The sequence below is a fragment of the Rhodnius prolixus genome, unplaced genomic scaffold (assembly GCF_049639745.1).
Source record: "Rhodnius prolixus isolate KJV_2025 unplaced genomic scaffold, Rpr scaffold_1, whole genome shotgun sequence".
Classification (NCBI taxonomy): domain Eukaryota; kingdom Metazoa; phylum Arthropoda; class Insecta; order Hemiptera; family Reduviidae; genus Rhodnius; species Rhodnius prolixus.
The window spans coordinates 2,446,020-2,471,090 of record NW_027411581.1 but is presented as its reverse complement, the minus strand read 5'-3'; the positions used below and the strand labels follow the sequence as shown (position 1 = coordinate 2,471,090).

Below are 25,071 nucleotides of genomic sequence, written 5' to 3'. Positions count from 1 at the left end.
CAATAATTTATTTATTTATATATTTTTGAATGAAAATAATCAGTTATTGACGAGCTCTTCCGTCAGCCAATCAGGTTCTTCTGAGGTGAGGACAAATGCGCGGGTATACACAAAGTAAGATGGCAGTTTGATCTTGCTGTTAGTTACTAACAGAAACTGTCGAGACTTCGTAGGCCGCGTATACAATAGTAAACCAAGTTAAGAGAAACAAGAGAAAAAAATGACTTCTACAGGAACAAATATTGGATTTGGTGAAGGTGCGCGCAGTTCAAGCAAGTGAGTACAAGAATTTAATAGCAAAAATGATTTTTAGTAATTTTTTTTTAATCTAAACAGCTTTTTACAATGGTGTAATCTGGTTTTGTAAAATTTTACTTGAAGAATTGTTTTCAATATCTCATTCTCTCTTCCAGTATATAATTATTAAAATATCCTATTAATAATGTCTTATTTATCATTAATTTTTTCAATTATTATACATGTATTTATAAATGGTGAAATGGAAAAGTCTGTTTTTCAAATTTAATTTAGTGAATTTTAGAGAAATCTAAGAATAAAAAATAAAGTTATAATTTCTACACCATTGTAAGAACTTTGTTTTCTAAAATTTTTATTTTCAAATTTTAACTTATTAGATCATCATCCTGCACAGCTGTAGACTGTCAGCTGCTTTGAGAACTTGTCCCCTACCAAAGATAATACATTTTTGCTTAGAGATTTACTAGAATGAAATCATCCTATAGATAGAAAGCGTACTTAATTTTTTTTACAAATATTAAATATATTCTTACGAAAAATGTGTATCTTTCAAATATTACAGCTAAAACCAATTATTTGTCTGTTTTTTTAATCATAGGGGCTATTTATATTTACACTGATATTTATTTTACTTCCTCGTAACTTTAGATAATGCATTTGTGTCAAACTCACGTTACTGGCCTATGAATATTCTCGCCCCCAAAACGAAAAGTCTCTGGAATTTTAAATATTCTAGAGGGGCCTAACATTGATGTTCTTAAGTTTTATCTTTTTTTATTGGAATATCCATGTTACTAATTTAATTGTTTAAGTTTTGGATATTTTGTCGAAAATTTTTAACTTAGCTTACTGGTTGCATTCCTAAATGTAGTTCAATAAATTTTATTTGTATCATTTTACCAATGAAAAGTCCATTTTAGGTAAATTCTGGAAGAAAAGGATAGACTTCCAGTGTCACTTTTCACTTGATCTTCAAGTACTGTAATATTAGTGGGAATTGAATGTGTAAAATTTTAAATTTGATGACAATCACTTAATCGATTTCTTTTTAGCTTTTACGAAACACTTTTCAGATAAAGGCATGTCTCTTTTGATTTAAATTCTTTTCATGAAAGTTGACTTTTAGGGAGAGGGCTTCCCTTGCGTAGTATTTTTTAGGATTATCAGGAAATTAATCACTTTATTTAATATCTAGACTGGCACTAAACAGCTGTATCCACTTGTTAAGAAAGTGCATCTCTTATCGTATCATGATAGTGATACTTGCGCAAACAACTTGTACAGCTTCCTTTCTGTATCAAATACGTAAAATGCTAAGCTAAGCAATGATGGGTCTGCACATAATTCGTTTTAGGGATGGATTTTTGTAACATTTTCCCCAGTGGTTACGTGTAGTAAATTTTACCTTTATAATTTAATTTCTACTCTACAGTCTACTCTTCATGGTTGTATTCTACATTTCTTTCATTGTGCACAATTCGTTTTCTTTTAAGTTTTTTAATTTTATGACCTTAATATTTGTTGTTTTGGCGTAGTTATTTTTTAAATATTTGATTACTACATTATAAATAATTTATTTGATTGATTGCTTCCTTATCTTTTTAATAAGAAAATGGCGATAATAATTCAATCAAACACCTTGTCTTTGTAAGTAAAAAAGTATTTTTTCAAACAGGCTTTTATCGTGCAACTACCAAATTTGACGAAAGCGGCTATAAAACATAACTGTAAGTCTCTCATGTTAAAATCCAACGCCTAGGCAGGGGGAAATCGAACCCAGTTTCAACAATACATCTTAGATTTGCGGGACTCGACTACAATCCGCTCGGTTGGCGGGTGGGTGGCGCCTATCGCTTGCCTTTGTTATTCCTACTGTTTTTATTGGTTTTATTTTATTATTAATTTTTTTTTTATCTTCAGAGTCATTATTGTAATGACGTAAGAGAAAGTCCGTGACTTATCTTTTAACAACTCTTATCTTAGAAAGAAAAAAATCTATGTAGTCTGCCAGACAGACTGTTGGCAACAGTTCGTCCAACTGGAATGTTAAATTGATCTATTCATAGGATGAAGGTACGCGCATACTTGAAGAAAGTAAATAATACAAGTCCCTCAGAGTACTTATACTATACTACTGTAATTATGAATATTTATGCGAAAGGTAATTTCATTTTTCTCTTTAAATGAATATTGCATTTTAATTATTTCCGGTTTATTCATAGTGTGCGTGTGTGTGTGTGTGGTAAGAATTTTTAAGAACAGACCGGAAAGGAATTCTTTCGCTCGTTTATTCTTTTATTTAAGTTTGTTGTTTTGCTTTGCAACTTTTTTTTTTTTGTTTATTGTTTTTAATTTCTCCAAAGGGAAATCCTTCTCTGATTACAAGTCTCAGATAGCAATGCGTGGCAGCATGAAAGTCACGAAAGTAATGGGAGAAAAACATGAATCATGGGGAATAACTACTTCCTGGTCTCGGCTAACCAAAATTCAAACGGAAGTAAAACTTGCTACTTACAAGAATATCGTATTGATGAATGATTATTATTTGTTTTACAGGTTGTTAAACAATTTTATCTTGTATGTTTTTTCTTTTTACCTGCCACACCTGATGGAATGTGGATTGTTGTTGACGTTGAAAGAGTCATGTACTCGCTAGCAATGAAGGGGAAAAATTGAAGATCTTTCATGGAACTCGGCCATCATGTTTCTTTTTCCTCTCTTTTTAGCCTCCTTGGCTTCCGCTCTGAAAGTTTTCACAGTTAGGTAGGCCGTCCGTCACTAATCGAATCCACTTTGTATCAGACATTGTTCACTCGCTGTGGTGATTACTTTAAGCTTCTTTTTTTGGGGTGGGCCCCCCTCTTTAACTTTTGTCAACATGTTGGGTTTACAAAATGCTTATTATGGAATGCTTAGTGACATACTAATTTTTCTCTTTTACTAACTACTATAGGAAATATTACGATTTCATTTTCCATTTTACACTGAAAATATCCCCTGAGTCGGAAAAAGGGGGTTTCCCCTCCACATATCCAGGAGGAAAAATCGATTTCACCTGGAAAACTATTTCAAATAAAAAGTTATAGATTTTCATGTATACAATTTGAACTCCAAACTAAAAAGAAATATCATTGAAGCCGTTTTCGGGCAAACCCTGAAAAGCAGAATGGGCACTTCCTGTAGACCAATTTAGTCGAATAGGTTATATTATAGGTTTCTACAAGTTCATCTAATAACAAAAATTGTAAAATCTGGCCCAAGTTACGATACTCTTTTTTACGAGTTGTGAAAACGTAGAAAATTTATTGTGAAACGTCTTCTAACTTTAAATTATTGTTAAAATGGTTGCGCTTCAGAAATAATGGTGAACCTCACGCTTCGTGTTTTTCTCTGCTGAAGTTATAGTTCTCTCTCTCTCACTCTCTCTCTCTCTAACATCAGAGAAACTTCAGTTACGTGCACATTAAAGGGTTCAGTTCCCACCAATGAATTGTCAACATCGTCTGTTATAATTGCCGGTGTTTTAGCATTCCTTCGTCAGTGGACCACAGAGTCATTAAGATTCTTTTGGCAAATGTTAGTGCTTCCGGTGACTTCTAGAGTCGTAGAGGACAAACAGAGTAATGCAGTCGCAGTAGTTATGATCAGCAAAGCATGTTAACATGGATGGTACAGTAAGTATTTGCACAGAGTCCAGATTTGATCATTTCATTTTGATTCCACCAGGAAATCAATTGATTTTACTGAAAGATAAGATTTTACTGAAAATCGATCAGTCGAATCTGACTCTTTACTGAATCGACTTTACACTTTTTTTTGTTGCGATTTTCTCCAAGAAAATATTCCAAGTCAATATTTTAATCAGAGAAAGATCGCGCGTGTGTGGACCAGATTTTTTTTTGTTTTCTCGGATTCCTGGTGCCCGAAGATTAGGGACGTTTGTTACGGCTGATAATGATAATAGCAAGAAAATACAAGCGAGAATTGCGGCAGGTGAAATAGGAGCTTTCTGGTCCTTACCAGAAAAGTTTTGCGTTTTAGAACTCTATCGAGAGAAGCCAAATTGCGACCTATTGTGGATGTATGGGAGCGAAACGTGGGCTCTTACTAAGGAGGATGGACGCTTTCTCAGTGTCTGAATCAAAAATTCCATACTGCTCTCTCTACTAACTCAAGTCCTCTTGTACAGTCTCTCGCCTCCTCTGACATCCCTAATACACCTCGCCAACTGAATCGCCAGTGGCCCCGCGACTTCCTTACAGTCTGAAGAACTAAATCTCTCGTCTCTCCCACTCATATTCTCCTCCTCACTTTCCCCTATCTCATCTAGAGAGTCCTACCGCTGGGTAGCTTCTCTCCTCCTGCTCTTCCCGCTCCAGTTCATCTCATTCACCTCCTATTTACGTATTCTATATATTTATACAGATTGTAAATTACAAAATAAATTAAAAAAAAAAAAATTTCTCAGTGTCTGGGAGAGAAAAAAATTTTGAGTAGGATATGTGAACCCCATTCAGGAGGATAAGGATCAACAAGGAAGTCTGTGACCTTTATACGCTGATCAGCACCTAGTTGGCCTTATCAAACAAGGAAGAATTAGATGGTTGGGTCACTTGGAACGAATGGGGGGTGGAAAAGTATAGCCAAAATAACTATTTCTTGGACATCCAGGAGGGGCTAGAAGGAGAGGGAGTTACCCCATGGTGAGATGGCTCGCCAATGTTGAGCAAGATCAAAGAGATTTGGGGTGAGAAGATGGAGAAGAGCGGCCCAAGAGAGAGTGATGAATGGCACAGCATTATTGAGGCGGCCAAGGTAAGGTCCCTTCTTGGACTGTAGTGCCAAGTAAGAAGCAAGAAGGTGCCCGAAGAATCTCCTGAGCATTGCCGACCTTTTGAGAGGCTACGTCACTTATGGATCTGTAGAGGTGTCTAAGGATAGCTAGCTGATGAATCCGGATCGTATCCTGCATGTTCGGCTTGCCGTTGCATTTACTGTCAAAGCTAATTAAGACGTGTAAGTGTTCAAATTGGATTTAATTTCTCTGAGAAGAAGACTGGTAACTGAATATAACTAAGACTGTCGGCCTAACCTAACCTAATGGTGGCTCCTGAACTATGTTTACATTTTTTTTTCTCTCCATTTTGTTACTGTTGTCTTCAGCGCTGGGCTGCTACTTGTTCAGCTGTTTGTCTGTGAGTGTATTTATGTGAAGTTTACAACAACTTATTTAGTGTTTATCGTTCCAAGTACTCACACAAGGAAAGTTTATTTATTGTCTAGCTGGAAGATGTTGACAATATCACCACTCCTGTTGACAATATCTCTCCACTCCTTGCCCTCACCACCACGGCGGACTGGGAACTCCAGTTGCTCCTACATGGAACGTTCACCCAAACAGTGCTCTGGGTTGGCGGCTATTGACCCAGGTTAGTTGATGCCCACACTTTAGAATGCTCACTACTTATCGCCTACTTAAGCTACTTACGTCAGATTTAGTTATTTATTTATTTGTAAACTGCGCTTAAAAAGAATATTTCTGATACAAAGTAATAATAATAATAAACAATATGGGAAAGTGGATACCAGCGCTTAGATCCTGGGTTCGAATCAAAGGAATTGGCTCTTAGATTTCCTCTTCCTAGGAGCTCCTTAAAGTCCACTGGCTGAAATGATTCAGTGATGTGATATTTCCGGTCCAGATCCTTATTGTGGCATCCTCTGTTGGCAGCTAAACGGAATATCGAGTGTTGGATAACTCACCCACAACTCATTTGGAAAAACCATCTTTTTCCTTGGCACGGATGTTTCCAGTAAAGTTTCTACATCGAGAATCTTCCCACAGTACCTCCTCTTACTAGAGTAGAATAAGAGGCAAAGGAGGAAGACTGTATGTGGCAATCATATTTCACTTCAGTCTTGGATGAACCTTTAAGTCACCAAAAAGAAAAAGATGACCAGAACTCTCAGAAGGCTGTAGAATGTTTAGATTTTTTTTTATCTATTTATTGATTTAAGGCGCGTCAACATCTAAGGTTATTGGCGCCCGGAGCTTTTTTCAGTGCACTGCCGGCCTCTGGACAGTGTTCTCTCGTTACAGACAACACTGTCCATCACCAGGGACAGTGAGCTGTAAAGAAGCTCCTAGGAAGAGAAAATCTAAGGGTCAGCAGCTGGATTCGAACCCGACACCTCCGCGTGGGAATCCAATGCGCTAACCGCATATCTAATCCCTTCCCTAAGTTAAGAACTAATTACTAAAACTCTGCAATAAATAATACTAACTTTAAGAAAAATCTTTGGCTGGTCTTAATGTCAAAATTTGAACTTCCAGCGATTTATCGATTCTGACTTACAGACAGTTTGTTAAAAGTCGTTTTCTTCAATAGGATGAAAAATTAATGTCAGTTTCAGTCATTATAAAAACTTTATTATGCCGAGCTTTCCGACCTTGGGACTAGGTCATCTTCAGGGATGTGGAACATATTTACTGTGTAGTAACAATAATTATATTACATTGAATATGTATAATGTAACGAAAATTTACTAAAATATTTACCCAATTTACTGTTTTACATCATTAGAGAGTTGGTGTGTTTTCTGTCTTGGCTGTTCATGGACTGAATGTGATCGGTCTGTGTGTGTGATATGTGTTTGGTTGTGTGTGGAAGTCAGTGTTGCCAATTGTCACGAGTATTTTTGTAGTAAGTTGGCAGTATTTGTTGTTTAAATTGTTGGTGTCAGTTTTGAAATTTAGACTGTTTTCTGTCTTAGATATGTATATCATTTCTTCGTAGTTTCTATGTAGTCGTTTTCTTCGTCTTTAGAGATCTGTAGGGAAAGCCGTAGGGAGTGTGCAGGGCAGATTTGGCTATGAGGAGTTAGTGAGATTAGAACATTAGGGGTGTCCTAAATTTGCTTTGAAGGTTAGGCGAAGAGCAGAAAGCGGGGACACGATGGCATTCCGCTCAAGTTATGGCGTCACGGGTCAGTGAGTGTGCAGCGTGCCAGTGACGTCACACTGAAGGGAGCTCTGATATTTAGTCTCTCCAGTCTGGGACTATTTACAGAGCACTATAATTGAGTTACTCCTCTCGGCGAAATTCCTATGACATGGCCCTTCCCTTCTCTTCTGCCAGACGGTGGAGATATCTGACAAAGATCGATTGCCACAGGGTGGCCAACACATTCAGTTGGATGCGCCCTCCAGATTTATTGCTGGCTACAGGATTCGCTGCTTTCTGGTCAGGTACCCCCCTCTCCCATCAGTCGCAAGACTGAGAATAGTTCTATCTGATCTCTTCCCCCTATATAAGAGTCGCGTTGGTCTGTGTTTTTGTTGTTTTTTTGAATCCTCTCATTTATAGACCAGACATTCACTAACATCTGTGCACACCTTTCTTGTTGCATGTTACTGCGCGTTTACACTATGCGAGCGAACACATGTTTTAACCAAATCTCCCTATTCCAGAAACATCTACTGAAATGCTGGATCGGTTGGTTGGTGGGTAATGATTTGATTTTTTAAATCTTTGTACCCATTTTAAGTACTTGAAGGCGCATAACTTCTATGTGCCCAAGAAATTGTAGATTTCTTCGACTTTTGGTGAATACATCATGGGACTTACTCGTAGATCCATTAAATCAATTATTTGAAGATATTTTCAAGCGAAAATTGCTTTTATTGAACTTCCTGATGGATGGACGGAACTTCAGACTGGACAGGAAAATGTTCTTTTAGTAAGTATCAAAGATTTGATGGACCTGTACGTGATGGACAGAACTGGAGAATCAGGAAAAACCAGGAGGTATATGCTTTGATCAAGAAACCGGATATCGCCAAAATTATAAAACTCGGAAGACTGTGCGATGGGCAGGGCACGTGGCAAGGATGGGGGGGATGAAGAAATACCCCAAAAAAATTATGGATGGTAACGGACAAGGTCCCAGGAGGGTTGGCAGACCAAGATCCTGCCATGGTAGGAAGACTGTGTGGCAAGAGATGCTTTGCCATTGCTTGGATTCCGTAACTGGAGGGCGGCTGTGCAGGAAAGAGACGTGCCTGGCGAATAGTCCAGTCTGGGACTATTTACAGAGCACTATAATTGAGTTACTCCTCTCGGCGAAATTCCTATGACATGGCCCTTCCCTTCTCTTCTGCCAGACGGTGGAGATTTCTGACAAAGTTCGATTGCCACAGGGTGGCCAACACATTCACTTGGATGCGCCCTCCAGATTTATTGCTGGCTCACACGATTTTGGCTCGCTGGTGCCTGGCTAGTATCAAGTAAACACATTTTACTTGACCGACACTTCCAATGTCAAATGTGACGAACTCTTTCTTCCGATGTTCCTATGACGTCAGCTATATTTCCGCACATTTATCTGCATATATTATGCACTTTCTCCATATACTTATATTCAGTTGTTGCAGTTTTAGGCCTTCCTCCTCGTAGGTCATGTTTAAATTCAGCCGTCCGTTGCGTCTTTGTTGAAAATGAAACCTACTCAAGAAGTATTTCCGTTTTCGATCTACTTCCAGTTTATCCATTGTACACAGGAAACGTCTACTTAGTAAAAGTCATATAAAGAAAAAAATAGGAAGATCAAGTCTACCATTGTTGTGTTGGTTAGAGCGGTCCTGTACCAATCTAAAAGTATAATCTTTGATGCAATGCCATCATCTCCTGAGTAAGGCCCGGAACTTACCCAACCTGAATACTAAGTTTAAGAAAAATCTCTAGCTAGTCGTAATGTCAAATTTGACCTTCCGGCGATTTATCGATTCAAGTGGATACTCGCAGTCAGACACACAGAAGAAATCGTTAAAAGTCGTTTTCTTCGCCTTTAGGCAGTCCCAAAACTTATAGCCGTAAATGAAAGGAATAAATGATTCTACATGTTCATACATGTCGCTCTGACTCATTGAGTTTATTTGGAAGCAGTAATATTCTCCAATTGGGCCATAATCTATGAATGAATTCAAGCGACTGTACTTCTTTGAATCAGTTGAGTGCAAATGTTCATGCTTTGTTCTGGTTCATTCATAAAATGAATCATAAATATCACTATATTTACTGATTCACTAATAACATTCACTAATGTTATTTAATAGTAAATATTTATTTGATTTGCAATCTGTTTGGACGTATATCAGTTAGTTCAATCAGAATTTATGTGCGCTCTCAATGCACATCAGATGTAATGTGGATAAAGGTTGGGTTGCCATTAGCAACAAGATATCTCAGTGTTACTGTGGAAGAACGCAGCGATAGTAACTTTAGCAAGCCCTCCAATATACTGACAAACACAGCACTGTCTGTTGTTGACATCATCACAGATTGCACCCTTATCTGTTTCCGGTTTACACACACAAAAAAAGAAATGTCGGTTTTAATATTCGGCTCTTACCGCTTTCACTCAACTAGCGTTTGGCTTCATGGAATTTTCTTTTAACTTGAAATATGGACGTAAATGTTATTTTAGTTTCAATATTGTTGGAGGGAAACTTACAGTCGGTAAGCCCTTAGGTAAAGAAAGGGAAACATTATTTGGTTGGCGGAAGTTCAAGTCTTCAAGGAAAGCAAGGGAAAAAGGAGGCTATTATCCTTACTTTGCTTTACGGTGAGTTCAAAGTCCTGGAGGGCGCTAAACTTAACACCTCGCAACTACCAAGCCTCTCTAGGCGTCCCTAGACAGAGCGGGGAGCCAGAAATTACCTGCTGCAACTCACGCTCCTTCTAGGATATCTCTCCCTCTGGCCGCAGTGAACCAGGCTCTCAAAGAGGGAGTGTGAGGCTAGGATTGTTAGATTTGATCAACCCCTGGTGTTTTGCCCACTTTTCTCCCTAACACCCTTCTATTCCAAAAAAGTTCACCCTAAATTAGGATATTGGCAGTGTTGCCACTTAAAATAGGAAATCTGCTCCTTGGCAGCGGAAAAAGGATTGCTGCTCTCTGCTCTCGCGATGGTCTTTAGGCATGAGTCTAAATCAGTGTGCCCCGGTTCAAACACTACTACTATTCTAAGAATACAGGTAGATGTAACGGAACTATTGTTGCTAAAGAACCGTAGTGAATGTGTTCACTTAGTTGGGCCAGTGTTACAGGATGAAACCCCTCTTGGAACTGACTCCAGGTTCCTTCCTGGTAAAAGCTCTCTCAGAAAAGACTAGACCAGTGATGGCGAACCTATGACCCGTGCAAGCTTTTTCACTGACCCACAATTGCTCTAGCAACCATTTGTTTGTTTACGCGGGTTGATTTAGATTTTCTAATTGTGTGGATAATTTATATTCTATCTGTATTTTTTTCAATCACGCATTGACACAAAAGCAATTTAAATGCTATCTGTAACCTTTAGTTTGATCAATATAGTTCTAAAACGCAAATGACGACAAATGCTTTTGTAGTATTTAAAAATAAAGCAAAAGTGTTTACAAAATATCAAACAAAATGTATAATTTTACTCATATTTTGTTTGTTAAAAAAAATCGACAACCCAAAGCAAATAACCATATTTAGATTTCTCTTCAGATAAAACACACTTTTGTTCAGGTTTTGTTCAGGTTATGTTTGTAAAAAGAGAGACTTCCACAGCACTTGTTTCGTCCCGTTTTACCCGTTAAGCCAACTGAACTTTAAAGAGGTTTAGTTTTGAAAATATTCAGTTTAAAATTTTTAAACTTAACTCTTGCGCCAAATGGGCATTGGTGACCCAAGAGCTAGTACTAAAAAAAAAAAAATGAACAAAATTTGACCCACGTCTCAAGAAGGTTCGCCATCCCTGGACTAGACTTAGCCAACACCTTCTTAATGCAACTGCCCACGTAACTGCAATGGCACGGAACATTTTAGAAATTGATTTCCATCAAAATCACATTGTGACGAATTGCTGCATTATGTCATTGAGCACGCCTTTAGCGCAACATCCTGGTTTACGTAATTGGAGAAACTAGCTGGAGTTCTCTAGGCTATGAAAGTGTGGTGAGGTTGCAATTCTGATTTTGGGAAAACTAGAATTATCTTAACTTTGGCTGGAAGCGATTAGTGCTTAGTCCAGATGCTGGGTGTAGATGTTGCTCAAACTGCTTGAGTCAATTGAGTACCCACCGGAAATAATCCATTTGATGTCCCTTGAATCAGAAAAATATTTTTTATTTTATTTTTAGTCTAGAAATATGTAATGTATACTCACACGGCTCGCTTTCACTGCTGCAGTTCTCGTAGTTGCAGCTTGTAAAATTTCCCAACTCTGTTTTTTCCCCCCAAACATGTTTAATTATTACTAACATTATCTGCCCTCGGAAAACACTGTTACAGTGAAAGGACATTTTAAGGGTAGAAAATCTCGGAAAAATTAATTATTCGTTCAATAAATTTGTATTTCCGCTTGTGGAATTTTTTGTTCTTCTAGTAAATTTTTAAATTGATTTTGAGATTTTGGTTCGAAAAAAATTACCCGTCACCATTTGAGACACCTAGAATCTCTTTTAAGGTCACTTTTGGAAGAGGAAATCTAAGAGAATGTTATTTGGGGACTCCTAGGATTTTGGGCACCAGCCAATGTGTAATCCCTTCTCCCTTAGATTTGTATTGCGTATTCTCAGGAAAAGAGAGCATAGATTTTTATCTCGTTGAAGTACCCGATCGATGACAAAGCGGGGGGAGCTAGATCTTGCCTGTGATTCAGGCTGCTCCATTACTTGGAAGGAGAACTGGATGATTACTTCTTTAGGGGTGTCTCTTGGCCGACATAACTGCCAACAATAAGTCGACGACCCAGTGGTGGGGTCTTGCGCCCTTGATTTCTTTTCTTTTAGTTGTTTCATAGAAATGCCGGAAACGGAATTATTGTTGTTCGTAGTATCCATTTGGACGGCAGATAGTGCACACCCTGGTGACTCACTAGGATGCCCTATGTCCCTTACCAGAGAGCCAACTCCCCCCCATCTACTTCCTCCGGACGTCATGGGCCCTTCTATCTTATTAAAACAGCCCCTATATCTCCAACTCATCCATATATTCATCAGCCCCGCTACCACGATCAGCTGTATTTTCTCGCTCCAGAGAAGAGTGATTATGATTGCTTAATTTAAAAAAAAGAAGGGAATTTTTACTCTGATATGTTCGTATCAGCTGACAGTTAAAGTTAATTATTCATACTTAGTGCAGGTCAATACATGTTTTTCACTCTGCAGTTCTTGCGCCAATCAAGCCTTTCGTTAGAAATACAACTTTTGAAATAAATTTGCCATTTAAGGTGAAGAGAGAGAGAGAGAGAGAGAGAGAGAGAGAGAGCGGGAGAGATAAAGAAAAGAAAGAAAGAGAGTTAGAGATAGAGAGATAGAAAGAGAGATAGATAGATAGAGATAGAGAGAGAGTGATAGATAGATAGATAGAGATAGAGAGAGAGGGATAGATAGAGAGATAGAGAGAGAGTGAGAGAGAGAGAGAGAGAGTGGTGCGAGAGTTATCCGCTTCTATTCAAGCTAGAATGCTCCTTGCTGTGCTTAGGAACTAGAGAAACTTATTTGGAAAACAGCCAGATGTTATTGAAAAAAGGGGTGAACAATGGCGTACTTCGCTTCGGGGCCTTTGCATTCTAATTTGGCCAGCCAATCAGCTGACACTATTCATTGGGTGAGCTCTGGTAACTTCAAAGGCGGAACCGTCAGTCGACGGCTCTATCCGATCGTCCAATCTCCTTCGGGGGCGTTCACACAACAAAGTTCTTGGTGCTTCCTGGCTTACCATTTCAAGCGATTTATTGATTGATTGATCAATTTCATGTACTATAATGCTTTTCATCTTGCATCTTTTGGCGGTCATCAGCCGTCCACTCTTCTCTCTGCTCCAGGCGAAGAAATTGCAATCCTGGAGATCACTAGAACATCCATTTTAACATAAAATAACAAATACTAAGTTATTTATTTGCTGAAAAAGCATGGCGTTATTAAAGTAAACAAATTATCACCACTTAAATAATCACATCTACCATAATAATTATTTGTTTATTATATTTAATTATTTTCCACGGAATTTAATTAATAATATTGTTTTTATTAATACGAGGTGTGGCTATTAAATAACGAGACTGATGCTGCTACAGAAGAACTACATGCGCCAAATCCTAACGACCGACAGCTGTGCAGCGTAAAGAGCCTTCTCTTTCGATTGCAGCGTCTCACGTGTTTGTAGAGAAAATCTGACCAGAACCGTCTTATGTGTAAGAGGTGTTAGTTTCGTTTTGCCGAAAACATGATACTACACGTGTGGTAGAGTTGTCGTGAAATTTCACATCAAAACTTGATAAAACCGCCACTGAAACTTATCTTTTATTAAAAGAAGTTTATGGTGATGAAGGTTTATCTAGTGCGCAAGTTCTTGAGTGGTTCAAGCGTTTCTAAGATGGCCGAGAAGACGTCGGAGATGATGACCGCCCAGTTCGCCCTTCCACGTCCAAAACGGATGAAAATATCGATTATAATTAATGAACATTACTACCGTGAGGTGCTTGCTCAACTCCGTGAAAGAGTAAGGAAAAAAACGACCCGATTTGTGGAAGAACAAGTCATGGGGTTCTCCATCAAGACAACCGGCGCCGGCTCACACTGTATTGACTGTCAAGACAACATCCCAGTTTTAGGCCATCCGCCTTATTCGCCTGACCTGACCCCCATATGACTTTTATCTGTTCCCCAAAGTCAAATCTGCATTAAAGGGGACACGATTTCGGTCCGTTGAAGTTGTGAAAAAAAAAGCGAACGCGTCATGCAGGAGCTCAGACAGAAAAAGACTTCCAGCACTGTTTGGAACAATGGTAAATTGGCATGGAGCGTTGTAGGGATAGGGGAGGGGTGTGTATTGAAGGTGATAATAACTAAATATGTTTAAATTTAAAATAAAATGTTTCATAGCAATACGTAGTATTGCTCGTAGTCTCGTTATTTAATAGCCACACCTCGTACAACAACTCCAGCAGACGGCTTTTGCCATGCTGTGTCTTTATTTTAAGAAATTGAATTATTTTGTTGTTATTTCTGCCAAATAAATAATATTAATTAAATAAATACTATTCAGTGTAGGGGTACTTCCGGTAAACCAGATCTGGCTTCCTGCTACGTAACAACATACGAGACTAAGCAACACCTACATAACGGAAGTCTGCAACTATCTCAGAGGACTTCAAAACGTCTTATTATAGAGGAAATATCATAGAATCTTTGGCACGATCTCAAAACTTCCTCATTCTGACTATTATCCAAAAACCGACTAAAAATTAGAAACAGCTGTTTCACAACAATGGCCTTCTATATATTCCTAAAAAGTTGCCAAAATTATTCTTAAAATTATATTTATCCGGAAAGTTGAAAAAAAATAAATACTAAAATTAACCTGTGAGAATAACCAACAATTTCTAGTGTGTTCGAGTAGTTTATACGGTGTAGTTCGCTTTACGGTTGCTACAGTTCCACTTATTTCTGATATCCGTTGTAAACTTTCAAAGAGGTTTAATTTAAATCGTCTAGCAAGTTTTCTGAAACCTGTGTTTGGTATTGCTGAGACCACTTAGTCTGCTATAGCAAAAGGTTGAAGGAAGGTAGTAAACCAAAAAGTCGTGTGAGTTGTATTCATGTAGCGCTCTATATTTGAGCTCTATTGAGCTAACCAGCACCAGTTCCATCTGAATCCTCAGAAAGAGTAGTTTACGCTGAATCAACAAGTTTCTGGTGTCTGGTTACCTGGTAAGAGATAATGGTTATTGTGGTTTTCAACTACAGACACGTGCTTTATCATCACTTTTGCCTTTTGTGTCGTATTCTTACTTCTAAATCCATGTATGGGGATCCCTGTAATGAGGTAGGGTTTTTGCTTACAAAGTGAAACACTACTAACTCTGGGCATGAGGAGTGTAATGAGAGTGCATTTGTGTGCGAGTGTAAGTAAAGTAATGTATATTTTTTCAGGCTGACTTCCCGTCCAACTACCAAATTAGGTGTCGTGGACGGAGGCGACTAGCAAACATACTTTACTATAAATTTCTCATATTAACCATTAAAGGTATAGGCTGGGAATATAGCCTAGTACCGCAATACATCCTAGCTTTGCGAGTCTAGCCTCTAACCGCTCGGCTATCGTGGCGCCTACGAGTGATTGTACGCTGGAAATGTTACTGAATGAGTAAAATGGTAGCCATTTTAAGAAAACTAGTTTTCCCGAACGTGAAAACAGCTTCTAGTTCGGGCCGTTCTAGGGGAAATTACCTAAGGCGTTTATGGGTATTTTGGTGCACATAGAAGCAATAAAATTATGAATGCACCAGCAAACACCTTCTATTGGTAGTCTTGGTATTTGGCACCATTGGTATGGTGACACCGAGTTGAAATATACAAAATTTGAACTTTCCCCAATTTTTCGTCTCTAATTTCTGCTGACCAATTTTCCATACTCAAGGGAAGATTTTGAAAGATTTTGAAAAGACGGGGCGGGACCCTATCCCCACGGCACTGCAGCCACACGAGGCTTATTGTGCCTATACTCAAGGGAATCTCAAAAGTGATATTTTCCTGTGAAAATGCTCAAAATAAGTAGAAGAAAATCCAATGTTTACCATGAAACCAGATTTTTGTTTTTTGGTGTTTGTTTCGCTCAAAAAGATATGAACAGGTAAAATGCTACCGACGGGCGGTTGTAGTAGCAGGTAATAAGTGAAGCAGAGTGTGCAGTGACTCACGATAGTTCCATTGTTTGTATGTCTGTCGGCAAGCATGTAATTATTACTATGTCGCTCTCTCTGGGTGAATCATCAGCCAGCCAGGAGGACATGCTTCTACTCTGGGCCTGTTTATCATTCTCCTCATCATCAGTACGTCATGATTCCTTTAACTGACTGAAGTACTGCGATTGGGCGAATCTGTCAGCATCTCTGATCATCACCGGAAAATTCTTTAGAAAATGGAGTCAGGTGTGATCGGAGTGACTCAAAATTAGGGTGAAGAGCAGTATCACTTCTATAAGAATAATGGCTTCTATGCGGATATGGCCACTTGAGTGAGCGACCGTTAATATCCATCACAACAAGCACATTCTAGCTCACCAACGCATCTTACGTACATCATCTTCATGAACTTGACAGTTATTAATTGATGCGGATTGCTGCACGCTTCTTTTAAGTTAACGAAATTTGCTCAGAATTGTTGACTTCCCGTGTAAAAGATCAGCGATAACTAGACAATCTCTGAATGTGCTGAATGCAGAGGATATTCCGCCCTGCGACTGAATATAGATCTGTTGAGATATTCAGTCTACAAAATCCTCAGGTGATAAAGCAACTGACTTCGTTTTATGGGGGAGTTTCTAGGAATAGCGACGGAAGCTGATAAAGGAGAACTAACTCCCTGCTACCAAAATTACATCTCCTCTTTAATACTCTCTCTCCACACAATCTTGAAGATTCTCCCAGCTTAAAAAACCCAAAGTATTCTATCTAGAGAGATATTCCCGTCCAACACCGGGTGGTAACTATCCAGGTACGCCAAGCAAAGCGCCCCTAGTACAGTGATGAGTCAACTGTTCGGAATTGCCACTTTCATACAAAACTCATCCCCCCCCCCGACCCTCCTCAAACATTCTGAGTTTACCCCAGATTTAATGAGTGCCAGCCAGGGTCTTCAAGCAAGTTCTAAGGAGGATAGGAGAAGCTAGGGATTACGAACTTCTATGGCCAATACACCCCTCCGAAGTGCCAGATTATTTTCCAAAGACTAGGTTAGGATATACTCGTACATCCCTTCCATCCTGGTAATCACCCTGGTTATCCAAGATAAATGAGATGCCATCAGTTAGGGATTGGTTAAACCCTAATCTTTGCACTGGACCAACAACTATTTCTATGTATTGTTTGAGTCTTAAGAATAGGGCGATTGTGATTGATAGGGTTTAATCCCTAGGGATGCCAGATCCCTGAAATAGTGGCTAATCTGCTTTTCCTTGTTCCAATTATACCCAATATAACCTTTTACTCCTAAAATTGGAATGATCCAGAGAAGATGGCCCCTGCATCCATCTATGACGTTAAATTTGGTAGTTGGAAGTAAAGCCCACCTCAAAAAAAAAAAAAAATTAGGCATTTTTTGGTCTACTCAAGACACCACCCTCTTCAGCCTTTAACTGAACTTTTGTTTCAGACTTTTGGGCAATATAAAGTGATGTATTGAAATGAAGAAAAGAGAATGATAGACACTTAATAAATATTAAATTTTTGTCAATAGAGCGAGGGCATCCATATATTATACAACAACATCTGGCCAATCAATATCGGGCTTTTTCATGATCGTGGTGGACATGGGTCATTAGATGACGTCATGTTTAACATGACGACATACGGTAATTTGTGTAATTCTTTTCTAACCGGGGAACTCACATTATTAATTTCCCTTACTGTGTTTTTTTTTTCTCTTACGAAGTTTTTCCTTTCCGGAAAATTTTTATTACGTTTATCCTGAAGAAGTAACCCATTCTGTTCGGTCAGCTCTAAATGTTCAGGGTTTTGAAGACTGTTTGTGAGTTCGAACCTTGCGAGACGCAGTAAGAGGAAGTCGTGTGAGTGGTCCCAACAGATTTAGGGAGGATCCCAGTTTGGGATTGGGATAGTGGAAGGAAGGGAAGCAAACTAACTCCTCTACCCTTTTTTTTTTGGCATTGGCTTTCGCCATACAGCCAGCATCGTCTAGGTGCTTATCTCTAGAATATCACTCACTCTCCATTCTTACTTATAAATACATTCGCTTCACTCATTCATCTCCCTACTATATACAACTATTTACATACAAACTTACACCTAATGGATGGATCAGGACTCTGTGCTCCTGTCATCCTTATAGTTTAACCGAAATTAAAATCACGTAATCCTAAATCTAATCATTTTCTTCCATTCATTCTAATCGGCTATAACTTTTAAATACATTCATATTTCATTGCTAGCTCTGCTATAGATTTAAGCACATAGATGTTGGTGGAGAATATTATGTCTTCGTAGCGAAATGGTGCATCTAAATACCTGTATATGTCGTCAAACATTCGTTTCCTTTCTACTACATAACGTGGACATATCATTATTATCTCTACCCCTTCATTTCCGGAGTTTACTTTTTTAAATCAGGATATTAAAACATTAAGTTTTTAATTTTAAAACTTCAAATTATTGAATACTGGAGTCTTTCCTGGCATTTATTAGCTTCCATATTGATTAGACCCCGTGGCGAGCAGAATGGTTTAGGTTGGCGGAAATACGTCGGTGGTGATTATTAGAGGCACGCATGTTGGCTGTATATCTAACAGGACAGTCTGGGACATTCAGACTACAGTTGCAGTGACAGATCATACTGGCCATTTATATATTATATAAGTATATTTTTTTTTAACTTCCGCTAGTTCTTGGTAAACCCTAATCGAAATGTACCATTTTCAGCTACCTTCGATTTATGTTTTATTCGTTATCAATGATCTTTCAAACAACAACATTTTATCAAACCAAGTTCTCCCCCTCCCCCAAACCGAGAACCTCAAAAAGTCCATTTCCGGTGAAAAAAAAACTCAGTTTAGGCAAGATCGCTTTACTTCCTCTTAAGTATAAGTAAAAATTCCGGTGTAAGAAATTCCCACGATGTTCTCTCCTTAATTCTGATTCAAAAGTTTATGTAACTGTTTGCTCAGAATTTTTTTTTTCCCGGAGTAATTTCGGAGTTTTTACTGCTTATTTAATTCGAAAGTAATAAGTTCAGTGATAGCGGGTGGTAAAATTGTCAAATTTCCAGAAATAACACATTAGAGGGAAGCATAAATAATCGATTCTATTTCTACAATAAGTTTTCACCACCAGAAAAGCTGTTTCAATTTTAAAACTGAACAATCCTCGACATGAGCACTTAGTAAACTTAGTTTTAAAGTGTTCAGTTCGAAGACAGAAGAAGTGCCAGAGGAATTATTGCAATCGTACCGCATTCGTAAATATTTGTTAGTAAAAAAATTATTTGTTTACTAAAATGTAGATCGAATTTAACTTACGACTGATTGTAATAGAAGGTATTAAACTATTCATGCACAGGTTTTTTCTAAAAAATGCTGATGAATAAAATAAATGTGTAACGATAATTATTATTATCGATTATCGATATTATTGATTTTTTATTTTAAACTTTGTCGGTTTAAATTCATTCTTCGATTAAATTGATTGGTTACTTCATTTTATCCAATAGTTACGCGTTAGAAATAATGTGTAAATTAAATTAATGCCTATTATTTCAGGCAGGGCTTTACGTCCAACTACCGATTAAAAAAAGTAATTATATTAATATTACTATGTAATTAATATGCAATCTAGATGTCCTCTCCTACTGCTGCACTAAACCTGAACTGTGAATCACATGCCAAAAAGTTTTTGTTAAGGAGTTTAGTTATGATGGTAACAATTATTAAATTCTTTGGCAGGAATCGAAAGAGAGAATTGTAAAAATAATAGGCAAAATGTAAGGCAATGTGTACATGGATGACATCTAGCGGCGTGAATTAACATTACACTGCTATTTCTAGATTAGTATATTGTTTCTCCGCTAGATGGCAGAGTTAGTTCTCTTTATTAATTTATTATGTCCAGTTCTGTCGTCGTTTATGTTTATTAAAAAGTTTTTGCGATATCAGAAGAATCATTTTTTTTTTTTTTTTAAATTAAGTTAATCGATAAAAATATTCTTCTTTGATATCATAGTGAAGTTATTACTGCGTTCTTTCTATTAGAGATTTTTTATTATTTGATCGCTTGGTCCTTCCCATGTAGGCGACCAAATTGTAGGAGCTCATTTTGGCCCAAAGGTCATCTACTTCTCTGATTAATGGTTCTGTTTTCCTGGCGTGGGCTTCAGTTAGACTTTTAACTATTTCAAATTTATAGAAAAATTTTTTTTATTGAGATAAATGTTATAAAGACTGTCCAGTCTGTTCGATTAAATTCAATGACGCCGACTTATATATATATATTGGAAGAGGGGCGGGTTTAGTATAAGAACTAAATTTATTACTTTGTTTTTCTTTTTTTATTATTTATTTTATTTAAGACCCACCATTATCACTATCTTAATGAGATTGTTTCGGAGAATATGATAAAAAAAATAATTTAGTAACAAGTTCAATTTTAAGCTGTATGATAAACAAACAATAATTGTCAGCTGTTATCTTTCTCTGTAGATGTTGACGTATCCTCCACAAGACCGAAATATTGCCGGAAGTACAATTTTTTTGATATGTAGCTTAGTTATCATCATTGGAGGACGCGACAATAAAGTTTTGGGTCGTCCAAAATTGAACTATACCGGAAGTAAACACAGCACTCGAACAGATTTCAAAGGGTTTTCTACGCAAACAGTTCCAGTGATTTCCTTTAAAATTTTTGATGTGATTAATCACACACACACACAAATAAACCAACAACTTGGACCGGAAATATTTACCCGGAAATTTGTTTAAGGGATTCTGGGAGAATGAGTGAGAGGGTGGATATATTCCCCTCTAAGATGATTAAAAGAGTAGTAAAGTCGTGTGAGTGTGTTCACATCCGGTGGTTTTATATAAATGTTTGGTGGGCAGGAAGTTACGGAATATGATGGCACTCACTTGAATACAAGAGTTCATCTTCAGCATACCTCTCTTCAAGAATCTGTGGGTACATCAAACCCACTTTGACTTTCCTCTGGCTAGAATAGAATCTCTTTGCTGTAGTCGCTAATTGATTATCTGGTCACTTGCCAAACAGCAAATTGGCATGGACATTACTTCTTGGTCTGTCTGTCTATTGTTTCTTGGTATCATTGCAAAAGTAATTATCGCGTAAGGTTGATATTTTGTAATACCTCTCGTACTGCATGTGAATTGCACGTTCTACGAGACCTTTTGAGAATGTGGCCTAAATTTGTTCTGAACTCTCTCAAGACTTTTTTACTAATTAAAAATCTTAAAACCTAGAACTTTTACTAAATAAATGATTTTTTGCATCGAGTAAGATTCATTATAATTGAAGAACCTTTTTAAAGGGAGCATGACGCGCTAGAACCTCTCCTTAGGTTCAAGACAATCCATATATCTGTCAATAAGTAGTGCTCTAGTCTCTTACTGTCACCGCCAACTAGATAGAGGATATACGGACAATGGTAGCCTAGTTCCGTTCTAAACTCTCTCCGAGAACAAAGACTGCCCTGGCTTGATGATAGATGGCCGTTGGGAAAGTGAAAGGGCCGTGTGCCGAGACAAGAAGTAGAAAGGGCCTCCCAGTCCCTGCAATCAGGTCAGACTGGAAGTGCTCCCCTCTTCCAGTAACCTTAGCTAGCCGCTGACTCAGAGTCTCCCTTTCTTCGTCTTCCTAACTTTCAGTACCTTCTCTGATCACTAAAAATCCTGAATGTCCAAACAGAATGTTAGCTGCCTTCAATAATATCAAAACCCACTATTAAAGCCAGTCAGGCGCTTCGAATCCCCTTTTAGTGAATGAGGTAAAATAAAAAGTAGGTAGGCAAAGTAATTGCCTATTTTTTCAGGCGGGCTTTATCTCCAACTACCAAAATAGGTGTCGTGGACGGAGGCGACTAGCAAACATACTTAACTGTAAATTTCTCATATTAACCATGAAAGGTATAGACTGGGAATATAGCCTAGTACCGCAATACATCTTAGCTTTGCGGGTCTAGCCTATAACCGCTCGGCTACCGTGGCGACTAGCAAACATACTTAACTGTAAATTTCTCATATTAACCATGAAAGGTATAGACTGGGAATATAGCCTAGTACCGCAATACATCTTAGCTTTGCGGGTCTAGCCTATAACCGCTCGGCTACCGTGGCGACTAGCAAACATACTTAACTGTAAATTTCTCATATTAACCATGAAAGGTATAGACTGGGAATATAGCCTAGTACCGAAATACATCTTAGCTTTGCGGGTCTAGCCTCTAACCGCTCGGCTACCGTGGCGACTAGCAAACATACTTAACTGTAAATTTCTCATATTAACCATGAAAGGTATAGACTGGGAATATAGCCTAGTACCGCAATACATCTTAGCATTGCGGGTCTAGCCTCTAACCGCTCGGCTACCGTGGCGACTAGCAAACATACTTAACTGTAAATTTCTCATATTAACCATGAAAGGTATAGACTGGGAATATAGCCTAGTACCGAAATACATCTTAGCTTTGCGGGTCTAGCCTATAACCGCTCGGCTACCGTGGCGACTAGCAAACATACTTAACTGTAAATTTCTCATATTAACCATGAAAGGTATAGACTGGGAATATAGCCTAGTACCGAAATACATCTTAGCTTTGCGGGTCTAGCCTCTAACCGCTCGGCTACCGTGGCGACTAGCAAACATACTTAACTGTAAATTTCTCATATTAACCATGAAAGGTATAGACTGGGAATATAGCCTAGTACCGAAATACATCTTAGCTTTGCGGGTCTAGCCTCTAACCGCTCGGCTACCGTGGCGACTAGCAAACATACTTAACTGTAAATTTCTCATATTAACCATGAAAGGTATAGACTGGGAATATAGCCTAGTACCGCAATACATCTTAGCATTGCGGGTCTAGCCTCTAACCGCTCGGCTACCGTGGCGACTAGCAAACATACTTAACTGTAAATTTCTCATATTAACCATGAAAGGTATAGACTGGGAATATAGCCTAGTACCGAAATACATCTTAGCTTTGCGGGTCTAGCCTCTAACCGCTCGGCTACCGTGGCGACTAGCAAACATACTTAACTGTAAATTTCTCATATTAACCATGAAAGGTATAGACTGGGAATATAGCCTAGTACCGCAATACATCTTAGCATTGCGGGTCTAGCCTCTAACCGCTCGGCTACCGTGGCGACTAGCAAACATACTTTACTATAAATTTCTCATATTAACCATGAAAGGTATAGACTGGGAATATAGCCTAGTACCGCAATACATCTTAGCATTGCGGGTCTAGCCTCTAACCGCTCGGCTACCGTGGCGACTAGCAAACATACTTAACTGTAAATTTCTCATATTAACCATGAAAGGTATAGACTGGGAATATAGCCTAGTACCGCAATACATCTTAGCATTGCGGGTCTAGCCTCTAACCGCTCGGCTACCGTGGCGACTAGCAAACATACTTAACTGTAAATTTCTCATATTAACCATGAAAGGTATAGACTGGGAATATAGCCTAGTACCGCAATACATCTTAGCATTACGGGTCTAGCCTCTAACCGCTCGGCTACCGTGGCGACTAGCAAACATACTTAACTGTAAATTTCTCATATTAACCATGAAAGGTATAGACTGGGAATATAGCCTAGTACCGCAATACATCTTAGCATTGCGGGTCTAGTCTCTAACCGCTCGGCTACCGTGGCGACTAGCAAACATACTTAACTGTAAATTTCTCATATTAACCATGAAAGGTATAGACTGGGAATATAGCCTAGTACCGCAATACATCTTAGCATTGCGGGTCTAGCCTCTAACCGCTCGGCTACCGTGGCGACTAGCAAACATACTTAACTGTAAATTTCTCATATTAACCATGAAAGGTATAGACTGGGAATATAGCCTAGTACCGCAATACATCTTAGCTTTGCGGGTCTAGCCTATAACCGCTCGGCTACCGTGGCGACTAGCAAACATACTTAACTGTAAATTTCTCATATTAACCATGAAAGGTATAGACTGGGAATATAGCCTAGTACCGAAATACATCTTAGCTTTGCGGGTCTAGCCTCTAACCGCTCGGCTACCGTGGCGACTAGCAAACATACTTAACTGTAAATTTCTCATATTAACCATGAAAGGTATAGACTGGGAATATAGCCTAGTACCGAAATACATCTTAGCTTTGCGGGTCTAGCCTCTAACCGCTCGGCTACCGTGGCGACTAGCAAACATACTTAACTGTAAATTTCTCATATTAACCATGAAAGGTATAGACTGGGAATATAGCCTAGTACCGAAATACATCTTAGCTTTGCGGGTCTAGCCTCTAACCGCTCGGCTACCGTGGCGACTAGCAAACATACTTAACTGTAAATTTCTCATATTAACCATGAAAGGTATAGACTGGGAATATAGCCTAGTACCGCAATACATCTTAGCATTGCGGGTCTAGCCTCTAACCGCTCGGCTACCGTGGCGACTAGCAAACATACTTAACTGTAAATTTCTCATATTAACCATGAAAGGTATAGACTGGGAATATAGCCTAGTACCGAAATACATCTTAGCTTTGCGGGTCTAGCCTCTAACCGCTCGGCTACCGTGGCGACTAGCAAACATACTTAACTGTAAATTTCTCATATTAACCATGAAAGGTATAGACTGGGAATATAGCCTAGTACCGCAATACATCTTAGCATTGCGGGTCTAGCCTCTAACCGCTCGGCTACCGTGGCGACTAGCAAACATACTTTACTATAAATTTCTCATATTAACCATGAAAGGTATAGACTGGGAATATAGCCTAGTACCGCAATACATCTTAGCATTGCGGGTCTAGCCTCTAACCGCTCGGCTACCGTGGCGACTAGCAAACATACTTAACTGTAAATTTCTCATATTAACCATGAAAGGTATAGACTGGGAATATAGCCTAGTACCGCAATACATCTTAGCATTGCGGGTCTAGCCTCTAACCGCTCGGCTACCGTGGCGACTAGCAAACATACTTAACTGTAAATTTCTCATATTAACCATGAAAGGTATAGACTGGGAATATAGCCTAGTACCGCAATACA

The 25,071-nt window shown here is 38.6% G+C and overlaps 1 protein-coding gene across 1 annotated transcript in view; it reads left to right on the top strand.

The window, feature by feature from the left end:
• Positions 1-94: 94 nt before the first annotated feature.
• The window catches only part of LOC141450536 (microtubule-associated protein Jupiter-like), a 180,146-nt gene continuing 155,169 nt past the window's right edge, over positions 95-25,071 (top strand). Inside the window, exon 1 of the mRNA XM_074121350.1 lies at positions 95-276. Coding sequence (XP_073977451.1) covers positions 221-276 — 56 coding nt within the window. The 5' untranslated portion in view covers positions 95-220. The remainder of the gene's footprint in view (positions 277-25,071) is intronic.